The following is a 21,882-nucleotide window of genomic DNA, read 5'->3' on the forward strand; positions in this document are numbered from 1 at the left end:
AGCCACATTGTGCCAGCTAGTTGCCAGCATTTTAATTAAAATTCGTGCTTAAGCTTAACGTTTGCCATGCTAATGCAATTTGCCCAATCGAACTCCAAAGCACAATACCAAAAAAAATTTAAATGCTTCAAGTTCCAGCATTGCAAATGGCAAACGAACGAGAATTTGTTTAACTTTTGTTTAACAATTTGAAAAACTCTATATTAGCCTAAATATATTTGATGTCTTACATTTTTTTTTTAATTCTTTATATGCATTTTTATATTATAGTGACTCCAAATTGGCATTAGATATAAACAAAAAATGCTTGCCTTGCTTAAATTAATTTAATTTGAGAGCTTCAACTTGCGAATTATATACAAAATGTTTGTGCATTGTTTAAAAAATTTAATGTCTGTTGAATTTTTACTTCTTAAATGAAGAATTTAATTTAAGCTACTTCATTGCTTAAATGCTATTAATGTACTTTTAAGTATCTTGTGCACTTGCTATAAATTTTATATATCTAAGCATTATGCTATTTAATTTTATTATACGCTGAAGCTTTGACAGACTCTAAGTAAGTTAAATACTTTAAAATTTAATTTTAAATATTTTTTGTAATCATTTTTATTTATAGTCGACTGTTTATAGTTGACATTAAATAAATAAAAATAAATAAAGTCAAGCTAATCAAAGCTTGTTGCACTTAATAAAATTATACAAGTTTTGATGTTTATTTAATAATTTTAGATAACAAACTACTAATACTTAAACTATAATTACAAATTACCTTCATTGAAGGTCTTTACTTAGTAAATCCAATTAAATTGGGAAACTTTTGCAAAATCTTTTGGTCAATAGATTATACCTTACTATATCTTCAAAGAATATATGACTCAGTTAGTCAAATTATTTATTAAATATTTTTAAAAAATCGCTTAAACACTAAAGTTGAATGTTGTGACTTCAACTGTTCATAATTTAAATAATGTACAATTTAATTTTATAGCAAATATTTAAATTATTAAATTCGTATGCAAACTTTGGCTACAAATGAAAAACTCTAAGTAAGCAAAGCTTCTTGAACTTAATTAAATTATACAAATTTTGACTGTTTATATTATTTCAAATATTTAAGGACTAAACTGCAATACCAAAGTTTGCTACAAATAAAAAACGTGCAGCAAATTAAAGTTGCTTCAACTTGTTTCAATTGTGCAGGCTTAACTTAATTTAAATTAAGGCTGCGCCTATGCTGTGAACTGTTAAATAAAGAGATAGTGTTGCATTATTAGCTGAAGCATTAGCTTAAGCCTAACTGAGTCCAACATGCAAGGCAAACAATGTAAACAAAGGATAGATGCAAGTGCATTGAAGTCGCTGAAGCGCGTCTGCTTAATGCTTTATGGCAAAAGGGGTGGGGTGGAGGGGGGGCAGACTGCTATTGCCGTTGACAACATGTCCATGTCTGTGGCTAGACAAGAGAGTTTGAGTTTGAGTTTGAGCTGAGCAGTGGCTGCTGCCGGCGATAACAAACGATAACTGCATGTTAAATAGAAGCTAACGAACGGTCACATGTTGTCGGAGCAAGTGAAGCGGGGGAGTGGGGAAGAGGTAGTGGGTAGTGCTGTGTGGTTGGGGCTGGGGCTGGGGCTGGTCAGACAAACAAAGCGGCAGCATATGCAGGCTGGACTTTGAGTTGAGTCGAGACTGCAGCTACAGCTATTCAAATATGTGCCGAGCAGCAGCAGCAGAGGGCTTTAGAAAATCACTCAGGTAGCAAAATGCCATCATCATCAGCAGCAGCAGCAGCAGCAGCAACAGCAGCAGCAGCAGCAGCAACATCATGATGAGCAAGGGTTGCAAAAAAGCGCAGACAAAAGCAAAGTTAAGCCAAGCTGTAGCCAAAGTGTCTATGTGTGTGTGTGGCAGCCACAAGCCAGCGGCATGTGCGTGTCTGTGTGCCTGTGTGCCTGTGTGTGTGTGCAACAAATGTTGTGGGCGTGCCTTGCAGGCAACATGGGGGCGGCGTTTGGGGGCGCATAGTTAAACTACTAACGAGCTTTTGCTTGCTTTGCTTGCAATGCGACAGCAGCAGGTGTGCACACACACACACACACACATACACACATATATACACACACACATACAGTCACATACACATACAGTCACATACACATGCATATGGCACAGCTGAGTGACGATAATTGAAATTTCATCACAGTAGTTTGTGGTTTTGTAGCTCACACACACACAGCTGCAAGCAGTCGCACACACACACACACTAATGCGCAAATCATCGTCGTCCAATGTTGTTAGCACGCTCTTAGGCAATAATTCGAGTTCAAATTGCACACATGATTTTTGGTTTAAAACACTTTATTTCTTGGGTTTCATTTAGCCTTTTGTTGTTGTTGTTTTGTTTGAGCAACATTTAGTTTTGTTTGGTTGTTTTTTGCATACAATAAATACTAATCAATAAATTAAATATACAAATATCAATAGAAATATACAATAAATTAGACATAAATATAGTCATTAAACATATAAAACTAATAGTTAGTAATAGTTGCTAATCCAAAACTACTGCTGCTGCTTCAAGTTTGCGCTTCTTTGAATATTGTTTATTATATATTGTTGTGCAATTAAACTTTTATGTTTTTTATTTAGGTGCTTGCATTAAAATTCTCACACACACACAACTCATTTAACAGTTAGCGTAATGTTTAAATATTTTGAATTGGAAATTACTTTAACTTTTACTTGAAGTTTAATTAATTTTTAGTGCATTTTAGAAAACTATTTGGATACTGCTGACTGCTGCTCTAAACTGCATTTTATATTTAATATACTTTTGTTTTTTTTTTTGGTTAATTGTAAACTGCATAATTTATTATGTATTTTATTTATGTATTTTATTTAACGCTCGCATGTTTTGTTGACTAGCACAAATATTTTCTTTTTGGGTTTCATCATGCGAATGCGTCATTTGGAGCCCAAACCATTGGGCCCCAGCGCACGGGGCGCCGCCGATGCAGCCGCAGCTGCCACAGCGCCGCCAGCTGCTCCACTTGCCACATCGCGCACACTTGCAGCAGCTGCTGCTGCTTGTAGATGCGCCGCCGCTGCTGCCGCCGCCGCCGCTGCTGCTGCTGTGGGCGTTGGTGGTGATCGCGTCGCCATTGCGCTGCGTAATCCGCTGGCACTTGCCGCATGCAGATGCTTGGCGCTCAGCTCTGTTGCACGTGAATTGCCACACACCTGCCACGCACCAAAAATAAAACAAAAAGCGCATTAATTATTAATTCGCTGGCCTTAGCTCGCCATTTAACGCACCTGGTGATGGCTATCCCAGTCCCTGTATTGACATGAGGCGCTGCAGTAGCGCGCCATGTTGCAGCCGGAGCACGTCTCGGTTGCCTTGCGGCCGCAGTTCCAGCATTGCTGCTGCAGATTGCTGCCCTGCAAATGAAACAGACACACAAAAAAATAGAAAATATTAATTGGAAATAAATCAAATTAAAGCACAAATCATAGAATTTAATCACAACATTTTTGCTCATACATAAATTTATAAATAAATACAAAAATATGCAATAAAATGTCTAATTACGTTTAGCTCTTAACTTTATTTATAAAAAAAACTTCATGGCAAGCGAGTTATGCAATTAGTTTGACTTTAAGTTCATAGTTCACTTAAAATATTTTTATTTATAGGTGTAACTGCTTAAGTTTGAAATCGAATAGCTATCAATAAATGCAGACATTTAATAAATATTAAACTCATATAACAGTTATATACATCAGATCAGGCGACTTTACTTTTAAGCAATGCAACTGCTGATCCTATGAAGTTAACTTCATAAATTTGTCTGCTGCTCATTTGTGCTGAACAATTTGTTTGCCTTTTTGACTTTATTTCTAACTTTCATTATTGTTAATCCATTTAATTGACTTATGATTGAATGGCCTTGTACAATATTTAAATTCAATATAAAGTAATGTTTGCTATTCCAAATAAATATAGCAGCTTCGCTTTAGAGTGCTGAAGTTTAAATTTAACTCAAACTGTTGTGTTTAAATCCTTTAGCATAATTGGGTTGGTCGAGCAGAGAATTTTGTGAATGAGCTTAAAAGTCAGCTTAGTTATTATTTATCTTTAATCTACCTTGAGTTTGCATTTCATTAAACTAAATGTGAATGTTCAAGTTAATATCCATATTGGCGATTGAGACTTTTATATAGTTTTTATATTATTTTCTTTTAACAAAAGCGAATTTGTTTGCAGTCTAAGCTCACTCTGATTGCGAATTGCGTTTGAGCTTCTATTGAATTTCTTTAGCTTGAACTTGTGTGTAGAGTTTAAGCCACAGAATCTTAAATTAACCAATTCGTAATTCCTCAATTCCAATATCTTAATTCCAATTCCTCAAACCAATTCGTAATCAGTTTTAGTTACTGTAAGGAGTCACAGCTTCTTCTCTTCGTATTCCGATCATTAAAATCTCTTTTGAATTTGCTTCTGCCTAAGATTTGGCTTATGCCATTTTAGACTTAAGTCTCTGCAGATTTCTGTGGCACAGCTGCATATTAAAAATGTTTTTATTTAAAAAAATGTGAAATTACGGCTTGGATATATTAAAGTTGAAATAGAGTTGAGTTAATCATAATAAGCGAATGTCTGCTATTAAAATAAATCGTATGGAACAAGCTAAGCTTTAGTTGAAAGTAGCAATTGAACTGCTGATCGCTCGGACAGCAATTTTGATTTAAAAACAAAGCGAAACAAAACCTTCACTTATTGAGCTTAAATTATATTCTGTACACTTTTCTTATTATTTATATTCCGTTGCTACTTGCACTAATCTGAAGACAATTTGTTATAAATAAATATGCAAATATATAAAAGAAATAAAGCTCAAGTGATATTTTCCAGTTTGCACTTACATTTTGTGCGCTGGTAATCGATGGCGACTTGTTATCGAGATCACGCTCACCACTGGAATGACGACTCATCTCCATGAAGAATTTCTCCATGCGCAGACGCTCCTGGGTCATAATTTCGGCAGCGCGCGTTTCAGCGGCAACAACAGCGCGCTGAATTTCAATGACAGCCTGACGCTTGACCTAAGCGAAAATCAAATGTGAGGGGAAGAGCGATAAATGAATGACTAAGCGAATTACCTGAGTAACTGCATCCTCCGCATTTCGCTTGAACTCGGCGACTTTCTCTTCGGTTTGGCGTCGCAGCTCGGCCATGGCAGCGGGCGTGACCTCCTGGCAGTTGCTGCTCTGGCCATGCTGCGGCTCAATGCCGCGCTGCTGCAAGATTGTGATGGCGCGCTTGGTCTTGTCCACCATGGCCGAGATGCAGTTGAGCATGGTGTGTATGTTTTTCCATTCCTCCTCGCCGCCAGCAGCAGCAGCAGCAGCTGCGCCGCCGCCACCATTAGCAGCAGCGCTTGGATTGCGCGACACTTGCGGCGGCGCATGACGCTGCAGCTCACGCTCATCGCGTTGCAAGTAGTTGTCGCTAGCGGCAGCCGCTGCCGCTGCTGCTGCTGCAGCGCTGTAGTCAAAGGCGACGAGCGAGTGGCCGCTCGCTGGATGCAGCGCCAGTCGCTTGCTGGGCGGCTGAGCGTAAGCGGCGTACTCCGACCATTCCTGCAAATTTCCATTGTGCCCGCCATGCTCCATCATTGAGTCTGAGCTGCGTCGCTTAAACAGCGCAGCGCCATTGCTGCCAGCCGATTGCTGCTGCTGCTGCTCGAGCGGCACAAAGATGTCGCCAAACTCGCTGTTGAGTCCATGCGGCGTTAGCTCCATCACCGCCTGCTCATTGCTGCTCACATATTGCAGCGGCGTTTGATTTGTGGCGCGTGCAAGCGCCAGAATTTCGCGCTGCATAAGCGCAACGCTTTGCTTGAGCAGCGGCATCACATACGGACGCAGTGGCAATTGTATGGCCTCCTGCAGCGCCAGGCGAAACTCCTCGAGCGAAATGGCGCCGCTGCAGAGCGACAGTATCAAAGCGCGCACGCGTTCGCTTAGCTCCGGTTGTGCCAGTTCCTGAGCGAATTGCAGCAGCGCGCCCAGAAATTTGCGCAGCTTGGACAGCAGTCGCGCCTGCTCCACATGCGCAGCAGCAGCAGCGGCGGCAGCAGCGGCAGCCAGCGTTGCTGCATGTGGCGTAGGCGTGGGCGAATTGCCGCTGCTGCTGCCATTGACAACAGGCGAGGCGCTTGCATTGCGCAATGGTCGCTGCTGCAGCTGCTGCTGCTGCTGCTGTTGTTGCTGCTGCTGCTGTTGCTGTGGCGAATGTGCATGCGGTGGCGTGCGTGGTGGCGAGTCCGGCGGCGTGCGGCAGTGTCGCTCACGCTCTCGACTGCCATTGGGCGTGTGTGTGCTGCTGGCTTGTGAATTGTTGTCCTTGCTGCTGCTGCTGCTGTTGCTGCTGCTGCTGTTGCTGCTGGTGGAATTGCTGCTCTTGTCGCTGCTGCTGCTGCTGTTGTTGTTGCTGGCTGCAATAACAGAAAAGGCAACTTGGCTCGTTAGTTTACAAGTTATATATCTATATATAAATTTAGTTTGCAGGATGTGCAAAGCGAAGCGAAGCGAAGCGCATTACAAATGCATTAGCAGCTCTTGTCGTAGTCGCTCGGAAGCAACTGCCGCCTGACTGTGACCACAACAAGCTGCAGCACTTGTTCCAGCAACCACATCCCTTGCCACTTGCCACTTGCCACTCGCTCGCTGCTTGCAACATTAACAAATTTGTTTGAACATGGCAAATAAATTAGCAAACATTTTTGCCTGCCACACCCAAAGCCCAAAACCCAAATCAAGCGCCACGCACTAATTGCATGGCCAGCGGGCATCAGGGGGGGCGTGGCTGGTCCACCCCATTGTCAGCTGCTGCTGCTGCTGCTGCTGCCTTGGGCCAGTCATGATCCTGTCAAAGTGCCACACTCGACTGTAGCTCAAAAATGAGCAGCTTAACGCTACAGCCGCAGCTCACAGCTGGACCAAGTCTCAGTCTCTCATAGGATTTGCCTCGGAGTTGGGCGCATTGCCAACCACTTTGGGTGGCTGCACAGGCGACAAAGTTTAACAAAAGCGTTTTGTTAGTTGAAGGAGAGAAAGTCGCAAAGTAAATATCGCATGAATTTTACAAATAATTTGAATTGATTACGCGTATGAAATAAATTACTAACTTAAATATTTAATTTAACAAATTTGAATTGAATACGGATTTGAAATAAATTGAAAATTTAAACAGCGATTTAAACAAATGCAAAAGCAATTGATAGAGCAACTAATTGCAGCATTTAGTATTTGTATTATAAGCTTAAGCTTAAGCTTTAATATATAACGCATAAAAATCAAACATAAATGTGAAAGTTTTATTTTTTATAAAAATAATGACTTAAGCAATTAATGAGTTTGAGATAAGCTCAAATTTTATAAAACATTTTTTTGAAATTTTTATGCAAATTTTTTTATTATTCTCACGCATTGAAACTTAATTGAAAACTTTACTTCACTTTTGATTTAAACGGTTGAGAATTAAACATGCAAAAGCCATTGCTATATTTAATTTAATATATTACGAATAAAAATCAATAGACAAATATAAATGTGCATATTTTATTTTTTTTTACTTATATATTTTTATTTATATTTATATATTCACATTTTATATTTTATCTATAGTCAAATATAATTGGGAGCTTGCTGCTTTGGCAAGCGTATTTATCTATCTACTTTGTAATATCCTTTTGCCCTCTCTTGGTCTATTAAGTATAATTTAATTTAAATGGATTTTATTTTTTTTTTATTATAATACAAAATGCCAATTTTGACTCAAGTTTGCGCCTAATCGTAAATTTTTCTTAAAATTGTTATTTAAATAATTTATTAAAAAACATTAAAATAAATATTTAAATAGAAATGACCAATAATGAAGACATGAAATAATATTGTTGCATTGTTTAATTAAAATAAAATAAATGCTGTATTTTCAGTAAACTTTAAACATATTTTGCTTGCTGCTAATTATTTAATCTTTAGCGCATAAAGTATGCTCTTAACTTTTCTTTTCAAATTCTTTTCATTTTTTAAGTTTTTTTTTAGCATTTTATGAAATTTTTATGGCATTTTGTAACATTTTATTTATTTATTAAAAGCACAATTAAAACTTAATGTTGAGTCTGTTGTTAGTAGAAAAATTATAAAAACATTTTGTAGATATTGCAAAAATGTTGTGCATAATTTTTTTTAATAAATTTTAATAATTTTAGTAAATAAAAATTTAAAAAAAAATTATCTTGAAAATATAAAATGCAATTTAAATACTAAAATGTAATTTTATGCTAAAGCTAAAGCAGCTGCATTTAAAATTCGCTTAGATTACTTCTGAGCAAAAATTGCTGCGTTGACTAAACTAAGACTAAACTTAGATTTCCATCTATAGCAGCAATTAACAATTTTCTAAGGCTTGTCAAACAAGCCTGCAGGCTTTAAGTGCTTAGTCGTTGGCACTGTCCACATTTAGTGCTGCTCATTAAAATGCTTGTAAATTAGTCGCACTGGCAAAATGAACTTTGCTGTTGAATTTGTCGCCTGTGCGGCAAACACACACAAACTTTGTTTGCGCAAGCTAATGGAAATTGTTTATGTGTGTGTGTGTGTGTCAGTGTGGGTGGCTGGCACTGTCGATGCTGCTGCTGCTGTGGCTGCTGCACAGTTTGCTTTTGTGATAATGATTGTGGATACAGCTGCAACTGGCTGTGTTTTCACAGCCATTCAGGCACGCCAATCGAAGGGACACACAAGAGACATACTACCAACTATGTGTGTGTGTGTGTGTGTGTGTCACTCAGTTGAGTTGAGTTGAGTTGGCGGCGGCGGCGGCTTATCAAACGCCAAACATAGACAATGATGGATCACATGATGCTGCTGCTGCTGCTGTTCACTTCGCTTTGCTGTAATTGGCGGCAGCACTATGCACAAAGTGAATATAACTAAGCTAATACTACTATATAGTATATATATATGTCGTGTAAACTGAGCACAAGGCGTATGGCCAACTGTTTGTATGTACAATTGTAAAATATTGCAGTTGGTTGAGGCTTAAAAGTTTTTTAGGTTTACCGCAACCGCAACTGGACGCAAAGCAAAAGTTTAGTTGTGGGTTAGGGGGGTGTATATGTATGTGTGTGTGTGTGTGTGTGTGTAGCAGCTTTGGGGTTTGTAGCAGCTGTGAGCGCAAACTAAAACGAAAAATGTTTCGGTCAACGAAAAACTATTTACGAAAATTTTCTATGTTGACAATTCACATATTTTCAAAAACATAATGTTTGCCCATTTGTGTGTGTGTGTGGGCGTGGCAATGCGGCAATTGTGGGAGCTGAAACGGCTGGCGCAACATCAGCAGTAGTAGCAAAACCATCGATTTAAGGTTACGTATACGCAGCATGAGCCACTAGCTGTTAGCCTGCATATGCAGCTCTCACTCTCTCACTCACTCTCTCTGTCTCTGTCTCTGTGTGTGTGGGCAACAGAATTTGCACAGCTGCGTCCCATAGATTGCAGTCGAGCGCACAAAACGAAACGTTGGCAAGTTTAGTTTGTGTTGCTGTTGCTGCTGTCGTTGCTGCTGCTGTTGCTGTTGCTGTTGCTGGCATAGTCATTTGGGAAAACAATCATTTTGGCAAATATTCATCATGCGCTGCTTGTGATTATCATCAACAGCAGCAGCAGGGTGGCCATAATGAAGTTGCTGCTGCTCAAACATTTGTTAAACAAAGTTCATTTTTTTATCTGCTGCTGCTGCTGTTGTTGTTGTTGTTGTTGTTGCTTCAGTTTTGAATGCTAATTAGCTGGCGCACTGTTTTGTTAAATTTAAGCGCCTTAAATGCAGGACAAGCTCACACACATACATAATGGCCTGGGAATTGCCACAGGTACGCACAACAACAACAACAACAACGGGAGCACCACAATCAAAGCAAAACACACAGACAAAATAGCAGCCCCTAAAAGCGGGCAATGATTTTTTTTCTCCTCTGCTTCTCTTGTCTGCCATGCGGGTTGCTGCTGCTGCTCATGTTGCTGCTGGGAACGCCAGCAACGGCTGTTGATTTTTTCCAGGCTCTAACAAAAAGATGAAAATACACGCTGGCAAAAGCTTTTGTGGCCTTGTGACCTGTGGTTGCTACCAAAACAGCTGCAACTCTATATATATGTCTATATATATATATATTATATATATGTATACTTATTGCTGAGCATAGCTTGCGTGCTGCGTACAAAAATCAGTGCCTAATCTAATGCCGCGCATGCTTCATTAGGCAGCAAGTCTAGAGACTAGACTAGAGCTGAAATAAATGCTTAGTACAAAAAGATCTTACTAAGTATATAAAGAAGACAGCAGATATATAAGACATATTTTTATAATTGCTAGAGGCACTAAAGTCCTTTCTTAGTCCATTCTTAGTCTCTAAGCTGACTGATTATTATCATTAAAATTGCATCTACTAGCTGCAAATATTTTGTTTGATAAATTTCTTAACATTTTTTAATTATTATTAAATGTAGTGCACATTGGGTCAGCCAATCGATTTATGGGCATAAATTATATATAAGTCAAAGCTAATTTGTTTATAAATTTAAAAGTAACACTGCTCATGATCACATTAATCGGTTTGCTACTACTTAAAGAGATTGATCAAAAGGCTTTTGCTGTTTGCAGCTGAATTTTTGGAACAGCTAAGCAAGTGAAATTCAAACACCGAGAATATGAATTTAAATAATAATAAATTAAGTAACATTGAGCTTAAAGGTTAAGAATAAATGTGTGCTAGGACATATATAAAAACAAAAATAGCTTTGGCTATGTAAAGTTTAATTTATAACATTATCACTAATCAGTTCAATTTTTTTTTTTTAAATCGTAAAATATTTAATTAAAATAATTCATTGCAATTTTCCAAGCTTAATAGATTATAGTTTAAAAATCAACAAAGGCTTATTATTTTACCATTTGGCTAAGAGTTGATCTAGAAGCTGCTAAGCTGATCATATATTAGTTATGATATGATATAGCTGATCAGTTCAAAAGTAAAATATATTTAGCTATACCCAACTGCAGCTTTTGTTAATTTAATTTCAATACAAAAATTCGCTTGTCGGTTCCAATGTGCGAGGCGAGGCAACAAATTTTCACTTGATTTAATTGAATTTCTCGCTTAGCACTGCTGCCGCATAAGAACTGAAAAACAAGCTAACAAACACACACACACACACACACAGAGATACATGTATGTGTAGCATATGCGTGTACAGCTGCTGGCATTCACACCATCAATCGTTGTCGGTGCCTGTCGCTTGGCTGCACTTGTGCCGTCAGCTCAGAGTCCCAATTAAATGCCTTAATGTATGCTATGAACACCCGCCCACCACCCACCCACCCACCCACTCGTTCATATGCGGTTTATATATGCCACTCACCTTTAAGCCTTCGACTAATTGCAGCCGCATTTGTTGCTGCTGCTGTGTTGGCTGCTGCCGCCGCCGCTGCTGCTGCTGCTGCTGTTGCTATTGAGGGGGCGGTGGGGACGACAGCTGTTGATGTCGCCACTGCGACCGCGGCCGCTGCTGCTGCTGCTGCCGCTGTGGCCGCGTCATATGCGTCCTTGTCGGTAATCTCCTCCTTAATTATCGCTTTGCCATCGAGCGCCATCTGGAAATGGAAATAGTCATTGTAGTTAGAATTTAAACACTCTAGGCCGCCCCGACCCCCCCATGACAACAAAGAAATAACTAGTCAGTCCCCCCTCCCTCCTTTGCTTAATTGTAATTACCCCAGCGGAGCGCATGGCAGCGGTTCCCAAGCGGTGGCGTCGGCGGCGGCGGCAACAAACAAAAACATCAAGTGACAAAGTTCTCACATTATGATTTCAAATAATTTGATTTCAATTTGATTAAACGGTCGTCTGACATGCAAATTGGGCGCACAAAAACACAAACAACACACACACACACACACATAGACACACGCAACATAAAGCAAAGCAACAGCAATGAAATTTGCCTTGCAAAATTTTGCAGGCCTGTGGCAAGTTTTGAGCAATTTGTCAAGTCATGCCCATGAGTAAACAAAAACTTTTTGCAGTTGATAATTTTTAGGTTTATTTGTTTGTCTTCAAAAGCGTAAAATTTTTTATTAAAGCAGTAATGTCATTTAACTATTGTTTATATAAAGAAAACCAAATTTAAAAGTCATAGTCAGTGTAAATTAAATGATAAATAATTATACAAGAGAAAAGAATAAATAAAACTTGAAAGTAAGTAAAAAAATTTATAATAATATTAAATTAAACTTTGTGATAATTACATTAATTATGTATATCATTTAACTGATAATCCAAAATATAAAAGAAAATAAATATTATTAAATAGGCTTTACAACAAACAAAAACAGTTCAAATATTATATGACAGAAAAAATGATTTTTAATTTAACATTACAAAAAAGACTGTGGCAATAACTTTAAAATAATATAATAAAAATAATATTTTATCACACAAAACTTACTGAGAATTTCAATAATTATATATTTAATTCAACTGCTAAGCAAAAATATAATAGAAAATAAAAATATATTAAATAGTTTTTATAACAAAAGACCCTTATAAAATTATATAACAATTATATGAATTAAAAAAAAAATTACATAATTTTTAAATACTTTTAAATTTAATTTTGAATATTTTTTGCAATCATTTTGTTTTTCCGTCGACTGTGCATAGTAGACATTAAATAAATAAATAAATATGAGAGCACAATTATTTTTTAATTTAGCAGCAAAGTATGTAGCAAAAAACTATAAAATAATATTTAGCAATTTAAAACTTAATTAGCAATTAAAAAGCTTAAATGCTTGTAAAACAGTTGAATAGAATTTAAATGTGACTAGATTAAAGTTACTGACAAAATAAATGTAAAATAATAATAAAGTATTTTATTAAATATTTTTTGATATTATACCAATTAAAAAAGCTTAAATTTCAAATGTTTGTAAAATAAATGAATAGAATTCAAATTTTTGACTGAGCAAATTATTGTAAAATAATAAAGTAATTTATGCAATATTTTTTTTGATATTATACCAATTAAAAATACTTTAAATTAAACTGCTTGTAAAACAGTTGAATAGAATACAAATTTGACAAAATTAAAATTACTGACAAAATTAATGTAAAAGAATAATAAAGTATTTTATTCAATATATTTTTGATATTATAGCAATAAAAAACGTTTAAAATTAAAATGCTTGTAAATTAAATGAATGAAGTGCAAATTTTTACTAAGCAAATTTAAGGTAAAATAATATAAGATAATTTAGTTAGCTATAAAAATTAAATAGCACAGCAAGGTCACATAAAATAAATGAATGGAAGTAATAAGCTAAATTATTTATTTGCTAGCTGCTCATAAGCGCTGATTAACAACAATATAAAGCTGCCACAACTGTGTGCCACTTGCCACAACAACAACAACAACAACAAAGAGGCAGCAATCAGTCTTGCTCACCCCCACCCTCCAAGCCGTAGCATGCCACAAAATTTACCCTTTGATGCACGCACATGTGCATGTTCGTTCGTGTTCCGGGTACGCAGTTAACGGTTGTGGGCACAAATTTGTGTGTGTGTTGATTTTTATCACTAAAATATGTAAATACCTGAGGGGGGTGGGTGGGTGTTTGGTGAGAGTTTGTGCAGCTTGCTTGGCGGCATAAACAAAGAGCCCAAAAGGAATTGCTGCTAATAAAAAGAAATCTGCTCAGTATCAAGCAAAGAGGTGTAAAAACATAAATTGCTGTTGAATTTTTTTTTTGGGGCGTAATCGACGCATTTGGCAATATTTACAATGAAGCTATAGACAGCTGTTTCACATCAGGCAAATTACAACAACAGCAACAACAACAGCAACAAATGAAATGAAATTCTATTAAAAACAAACACACGACACGCAGCTGCGGCCAAGACTAAAGAACTGCGAGCCTGAGGCTAACTAATGATGCAGCCCCAAACACTTGTCAACTGTTTGGGTTTTTCAACCACTGTGCGTGTGTGTGTGTGTGTGGCTGTGTGTGTGTGTGTGTTTGTTTGGCTAAAAACTAACAAAGCGATACATGCGTGACAGGCGCTGGCAACACAACAAGTGTTTTGCTCTATGCCAGGTAAAGTGGATTGAGTCACATAGCAGCAGCTACTCCCAGTTCTCTCTCTCTCTCTCTCTCACTCTCTCGCTCACTCTTGTAGTGGCAACAGCTGCTGGCTAAAAGGCATTGCCCAGGCTATGACGAATGAATCAAATGTCAGCAGCAGCTCGTGTTGTTGCTGTCGTCGCTCAAGCAGCTGTCGCCTGTCGGCGCCAGCCACTCGGGCTAAGGCTTCAACTTGAGTTCACCCACACACACACACACATACACACAAATCTTGTGGGTTGGCTGGCAGCCACTTCAAAGCGTCGCAGCTTCAGCAAAATGGAAAATGTCGCCCGCAGAACTTTTGCCACAAAACTTGAGGGGGGGACGGCAGCTGCAAATGTTGGCAACGGCTGCTGGCGAAATTGCTAAAAGAAAAAGTAATTATTTAAACGGCTGTGCGTGTGTGTGTGTGTGTGTGTGTGTGTGTGGGCGTGCACAACTATTAAGCAAACCGTTTGCAAGCAATGACAAATTAAAAGCAACAACTTGGGCAACAACTCGCGCATAATTTTCAATTAGGCCCAAGCGCACAAATCATGAACCAACCAACAAAAAAAAAACGTTAACAACGACATTCATTTAATTCGCAAGGCCACAAACAAAAAAAGCGATAGAGAGAGAATGTGAGGGAGGGAGAGAGAGAGCAGCATGTGCTGGACAGCAAAGCATTTTATACTTTTATCCCTTTTGCCAACAAAAACAGCGAGCGGGGTGTGGGCTGAGGGGTGTGAGGTTAACGAAAAGGCGCGCCAACTGTAATAACAACAGCAGAGAATGATGCTGAGGCTGAGTGGGTGGTTGGGTCGGTTGGTTTGGATTGAAATCACAGCACACAGCTGCAGCTGCTTTAGCTGTAAGCTGCCCAGTTCACGTTCAGGCTACGTGTGTGTCTGTGTGTGTGTGAGCTGGACTGTCACACACACGCACACGCATGCTGCAGCAGTATTGTTGCGCCACTGTGCGTCATTATGCCACCCCCCAGCCCCGCCATCCACTGCCTACGCCACTGCTCTCTGGCTCCGGCTCTGGCTCTGGCCACACACCGCCTGCTGCAGATTACTGGCGACGACACCTGTGCAACAGCAGCAGACAAAAGGATACACGTACGTTACACACACACACACACACACACATACACTCGCTTGGACATTTTGATTTGTGTGCATGTGTGTGCGCAAATGTTTTACAGCGCAAAGTTTTTGCAACTTGCTGCTGCGTCAGCTGCTTCATTACACATGAAGCTACAAAATGTTGCCCCATGGGCTTATTGAGAAGTTTGCGGCTAAAACTTCATTTCATATTTTTCATAGCTATGAATCAATTCGAGGCACATTAATGCAACGACAAGTGACAGAATTGGTAACAATTGATATGTTGAAATATTTATTAAAATTGTCTTAAGCAAGTTTATTAAATTTGTATATATAATTATATATTTTATATCAAAGTAAAGACTGCACAGTTGCTCAAGTAAGCAAAGCTCACTGCTCGAACTGCTTGAATTTTAAAGTAGTTCCAAATTGAAACTCTTAAGTTAGTCAAACATAAAAATTATACAAAGAGTTGAGAGCCTCACACAAAATTATGAGCTCAAGTCAAATTAGAAATGTTTGCTTAGACTGAAGCCAACTGCAAACTTCGACACTTAGATCGATTGAATAACAATAGCAACAAATTTCTATTAAACATTAAACAATAGCCACAGATTAAAGCCACCGCATTCCATTAAGTAGCTAGCAGTCTTCTATAGGCCGCTCTTTTGTATATAACATATCATTAATGCCCTGATCTGTGCCTAACTCTTCGACTTACTTTGCTGTTTGCCATACATTTTATATCAATTTTTAATGATTTAGTTCATTTTTATATTTTACAATACTAGCCGAAAGCCGCAGTAGCTAAGGCTGCCACCCCTAAAGCTTAAGTTTTAACTTTAAGAATACAGTTATATAAATAAATAAATATTTTACAATACAGACAGAAGTCAAACATCAAACTAAAAGTAAAGAAAATTTAGCAGCTGCTCCATCTTACGAAATCGTTGTTGTACACAAAATTCTAGAATATATTCTAGATAAATAAAATAAAATAAATAAAATATATAAATTATTCTTTATATATATAGAATAGTTTAAGTTTAGCATATACTAGTCGTGTTCAAAAGCTTTTTATTAATTATTAACTGCTGCGCTACAGAATTTTATAACCAATCACATATTCAAAATCAGCTTCAAACTGATTTCAAGCAACTCAATTTGGCTTTTTATGTTTATTTATTATTTTAAAGCACTGCTTTTAAAAGTTAGCCACACAATAGAATCTTACTAGAGAATTTAGCAGACACAGCTACGATTTGCTTTGATAAACTTTAGACTAAAAAGTCTAGAAATGTGGCATAGCTAAAAATGAGGCAAGTTTAGTTATGTGAGCTGCAGCTCAAACAATTTTTAATATAATATTACAATTTATATAATAAACTTCAGCCTGAAGGCCTTTGTTGAATAGAATTTAATTCTAGGCTACAATTAAAATAAATAAATATAATAAACTTATGCGAAAAATGTGCTTAGCTCTCAAAACTGACCACACGAACAACAGACGCGGCAAAGAGCAAATAACTAACCCCTAACAGCTCGTGAGGCAATGCAGACCTCAAGGGTTGGGGATCCTAAAGGGTTGTTAAAAAAAAGGCAACAAATAATTATGTTAAGCATTTAGTATAAGTACGAGCTGCACTAAATTGTTTACTAACTGCCAGAAATAATGTTGCAAAAAATGCATAAAATATTTGTGTTAACATTTAATTAAGTAGCAGCTACATATGTTCGAACTGCTCTAAATTAATAACTAAAAGAAATGCATAAAATACATTTAATTAAACAGCAACTTCATTTAAGTTTAGCAACTTTTATTAGGAGCAGCCCTCGTCGCTAAAGCTGCAGCTAGCAATTGTCTGTGTGTCTGTCTCTTCGACTGTCTGTCTGTGTATGTTTGTGTCTGCAACGTGCCGCAGCATTGGCGTCATTTTAAATTACACATCACACCCAACAGCAGCAGCAGCAGCAACAGCAACAGCAACAATTTTGCACGTGTTGCTGCTGTCGCCCCCGCGCTGCTCTTCGCTCTGTTCATTTGGGGCGTGTGTCAGGCATAATAAGATAATAGCGTGTCGCTCAGACCAGCAGCAGCAGCAGCAGCAGCAGTTGTTGCAACATCAGTTTGTTGCTGCTGTGGAGCTTAATCGGCTTTATGCTCTGTTTTATTTTTGCAATATGAACTGTTGGGATGCAGCTTGGACATTAGCCAGGCTAACAGAGAGCGCAACGCTTTGCCACATGTTGCAAGCATTTCAATTATGCAGCTGCAGCAGCAGCAGCAGCAGCAATTGCAATTTTCAAACGAAACGAGGCCGCCACACAATTGAGAATTGGAGAATTGGAGAATTGCGCCAGCTGCGTTTTGGGGCTTGTCTCGCTGGCTTTGATTGGAAAAGCGGCCAGCAGCAGCAGCACGTGCCACATGTTGTTGTTGCTGGTGTTGTTGTTGCTGCTGTTGATTGCCTGTGTGCAGCCAAAATGTCTGCAACATATGTTGGCACGTGCTGCTGACATTGCTGCCTTAACTGCCAGCGACAGTTGCTGCGGTGTGCGTTGCTGTTGCTGCTGTCGTTTTCAATTAAAAATTTGCAACTGACAGCAGCTGCTGCTGCTGCTGCTGGCAACGCGCACCTGTGCCCAACATGTGTGTGTGTGCGTCTCTCTTCTTCTTCATATTTGTGTTGCGCGCCCATTAGCAACACATGCTGAAATCGATTGCTGCTGTGACAGCAACAATTCCACTCAGTGCTTCGCTTTTTTGGCAGTAACAGCAAAAATCTGTTGCCGGCACTTGAGAGCTGCAGCGCAGCCAACTGTGTGCCACATGACAAGTAACAAGACGAAGACAACAAGAGCTGAGAGCGAGCAATGCTTAAGCTGCGGCAGCTGTTGCCACTTGGCGGCTTCCCATTCCCATTCCACTTGCCCATTTGGCATCATCTGCGTTTCATCTGGCGCAAGAAATATTGCGGCAGCTGCTTCACACACACACACACACACACATATATGTATATATGTGTTCGTGTGTTTGTGACAAGGTCAGCTGCTGTGTCTGGAGCTGCTGCAAATTCAATTCAAATGTTTTTAGCCAAAGCGCAGACAATTTGGGCGCTTGCCAGCGATTTGGACCATGTTCAAAGCAGCGCCCGGAAGCTGCGCTGGACAGCGTTTTATTTTATATTTCTTTTTCTCTCTTCTTTTTTGCCTCTTTATTCTCTTTGCTTGCTTTTTGCCTAAAACACATTCCAAGTCTAAAGCATGCCCAGCATAGTTAAGTGGCAACTTCAAATGTTTGTGTCTTGTGCTTGTTGCAAGTGGCAGCAGCAACACTGTTAACTGAAGAAGATGAATGCATTTGTTGTGCTTTTTGTGCAGCTGCCACTAAATGTTGCTTTAAGCCAACAATAATTAAAGCGCGCATATAAAAATAAGCAACAAAATTTTTAGTTTATGCGTTGATAGCTCGTTAAATTAGCAAGTTATGATTTTATTGCAAACTAAATGGAATATATATAAACAACATTATTTAAAATTTATAAATATATACACTAGTCGCTTAAATTTGCTTAAATTCAATCATTCATTTAAGTTATCTTAACTCGTTTCACAATTGTTGAAAATCTGTTAGGATAACGTTGAGCAGTAATTTATTTAATTCATTTAGTTAACTCAACTCTTTCAAAATTAAGTTCAGCTGTAATTTTGTTTAAATTATTATTATTCTAAATTTATTTTATTTATTTACAAGCTTAATTATTATACTAAATATTATATAATAACTAAAGTAGCTGCTAAGACCTTTTTCTAAATTTAATATTTTGTTATTATTCGATATATTAAATTACTTGCATTTTAATTATAGCAACTTATTAATATAAGTCATTAAATATTAACAATATTAACTACAAAAGCTTACAACACATCCAAAAAATTAATTTTATTTTATGCTGCCTGCTAAAAAGTTTTTAATGTCTTAATGCTCAAAGTCTTAACGCAATTAATAAATGTCAAATGCTAAATGCCTAAAGATTTAAACTAGCAGCTCAAAATTTAAATACATATTACGCAAATTGATTTGAATATATTTTTTATTATATATATATATATATATTTTATTAATATATTTTATTATTTAGCAGCAGTTTTAGGCATTAAGACTATAGCTAAGTTGAACTGTAAGCAGCGAGTCCAAGCTAAGTGCAATTTATTAATATATTTTATATTAAATATGCAGCAAAAGTGTTCAAGATAAAATCCAATTAAAATTTTACATATTTTGTTATATAAAACTTTAAATAAAGACAGTGCGAATTTAAATTTTACAATATATTTTATATGTAATTTTCAGGCATTAAATATGCAGCACTGAATGTGCTCAAAATGATTTAAATAAAATCAAATCAAAATTACACATATTTTGTTTTATAAAATATTTTGTTTAAAGTCAGTGCTGATTTAAAGTTTTTAATGTATTTCAAATTTAATTTAATGGCACTAAACTAAACTAAACTAAATGTGCTAAAAATATTTAAAATAAAATAAAATGGAAATTACACATATTTTGTTTTACAAAATATTTTATTGAAACCCTAAATTTTGCTATACGTTGAATTGAGTTTTTCTTTGTAAATTTAAGTTATCAAATAAGCAGCAAATGTTAACTAAATATGTTAAAAATTATGCAACTTGTAAAGAATGCGCAGAGCTAAAAATTTTTTAATATTTTTAATGTGTGTTAATGTGTTAAAAATTATGCAGCTTATAAAAAATGCGCACAGCTATAAAATATTTAATATTTTTTAATGTATTTTTGCTTCAATTACTTGCAGCAATTTGTAATTAAACATTGATTGCTGTATATATTTTGTATTGTCTACAAACAATTGTTATAACATAAGTAAAGACTGTTTTATATTTTCTTAATTTAATAACGTATAATCTACAAACAGTTTGCTGCGCGCTCTTAAAACAAAATGTGGCTAAAATGTTTGCGCTCTTTCATTGTCATGACCATACACAACGAAATAATTTCAACGCTATAAGCTATGACACATTTGCTACGTGTGTGTGTGTGTGTGTGTGTCGTGTCTGTGTTTTTAGCCCATATTAAAAAACACACAAAAAAGCGCAAACAATTTAGCTGCGGCTGTTGGACACGTCTTTTTAATAAGCTGCCACTTGCAGCAAACAAAAAAAAAAAAGAAAAAGAAAGAAACCCAAACAGGAAAATCTAGCAGCATAACTAAAAAAAAATATACAAAGCATAAATAAAAAAGCCAAAAATTTGTTTTTGACTTTTTCGATTAAGCAGCACACACAAACAAATTCAAATATATATGTGTGTGTGTGTTTTTGACATTTTGTCGCTTTGTTTGAGAACTGAAAAAAACGTTTGCGGTCTGGGCTAATAAGCAAAAATTGAGTTATTTCCGGTTGCCAATGGGGACGGAACTGAATTTGTTGTCTCAGCTGCTGCTGCGCAGGCAAAACAAAATGGTGTCTCATTAGTCAATGTCGTCTAGTCAGCCACATGGGCGTCGCTAGCAGCGAGTGGGTGGTGGGGGTGGCAACTTAATTGCCAAGGTGTGAAATTTGTTGCAGCACCTGCCGCGTTGCTCTTTTGTTAGCAAAAGTTTACAACACATAATGATTGATTGAGCGCTTGATGGATGTGCACAGGCCCCAGCCCTATGTGGCATGCCACACACACACACACACACGCGTGTGCACTTGCAGCTGGCCTGCGCTTTTATTGGCTCAAACGCTATTACGCTAATAACTTTGCCCTTTTACCAAAGTGCCCCCGTCAATCCGCTAATTTGACAATCTACTGCATTATGCACCACTAAATTGGCCGAGACAGACAATCTGAGCCAACTATTGGCCCAACAATAAGCCAGCTAATAATAGTTGGCCGACCGGCCAGCCAGACTTGAAGTCGCGCTGCTTGTTTTTTTAATTGAATTATTAAACGACCATAATTTATATTTATTTATCAGCAGCTGTTTCAACAGCGACAACTAAAACCAAATGTCAGGCAGACGCCAAAAAATTCAGCAGCTGTCCCAAAAAAATAAAAAAACACTTGCCACAACATTCGTGCCGCTCTCTCTCTCTCTCTCTCTGACAAGAATGCAGATCAGTTGGAAGCAAAAACAGCTGCTGGGCCAAACTAGTCAAGGCCAAGTCACATGCGGGGCCAGGTGTGTCTGTGTGTATCTGTGTCTGTGTTCGTGTCATGCAACTTGCAGCTGTGCAGCTCTGCATTCGCCAGTGGCAGATGCCACTAGATACATAAATACTGCATTGGAATGTCTGTGGACTCAGCCCAGAAGCACGTGTGGACGCAATTAATGTTGCACACTTGTTAATTATTCAATAAATTAATTATTGCTGCTGCCACGCAAAATATTTAAGCTCATTTGCAGTTCTTAAAGCTATGGCAAAAAAGAATTAAATAAGGTAGTTAAAATAAGTTCCAGCTATTATCTTGAGCCTTTGGAATTAATTCTGTCATAGCAATATTTA

The 21,882-nt window shown here is 37.5% G+C and overlaps 1 protein-coding gene across 1 annotated transcript; it reads right to left on the bottom strand.

Annotated features, from left to right (window-relative positions):
- Window positions 1-2,868: 2,868 nt before the first annotated feature.
- Window positions 2,869-11,725, bottom strand: LOC108595286 (protein CBFA2T3). Its single transcript, XM_017980498.2, has 5 exons — window positions 11,490-11,725; window positions 5,167-6,487; window positions 4,930-5,109; window positions 3,319-3,444; window positions 2,869-3,243 (listed from the first exon to the last, which is right to left on the bottom strand). The coding sequence occupies exons 1-5, from the start codon at window positions 11,723-11,725 to the stop codon at window positions 2,968-2,970; spliced, it is 2,139 nt and encodes a 712-aa protein (XP_017835987.2). The 3' UTR covers window positions 2,869-2,967.
- Window positions 11,726-21,882: the final 10,157 nt, after the last annotated feature.

Source organism: Drosophila busckii, chromosome 2R (genome assembly GCF_011750605.1).
Source record: "Drosophila busckii strain San Diego stock center, stock number 13000-0081.31 chromosome 2R, ASM1175060v1, whole genome shotgun sequence".
Taxonomy (NCBI): Eukaryota; Metazoa; Arthropoda; class Insecta; order Diptera; family Drosophilidae; genus Drosophila; species Drosophila busckii.

What these genes read in the sequence shown, in the direction of transcription:
- LOC108595286 (XM_017980498.2), bottom strand. Translation starts at nt 11,725, where the DNA reads ATGGCGCTCGATGGCAAAGCGATAATTAAGGAGGAGATTACCGACAAG. An exon ending in AGTCGAAGGCTTAAAGGTGA is followed by an intron (nt 6,488 to 11,489) that starts GTGGCATATATA and finishes CAACAACAACAG; the next exon opens with CAGCAGCAGCAGCGACAAGA. An exon ending in ACTGGGATAGCCATCACCAG is followed by an intron (nt 3,244 to 3,318) that starts GTGCGTTAAATG and finishes GGTGCGTGGCAG; the next exon opens with GTGTGTGGCAATTCACGTGC.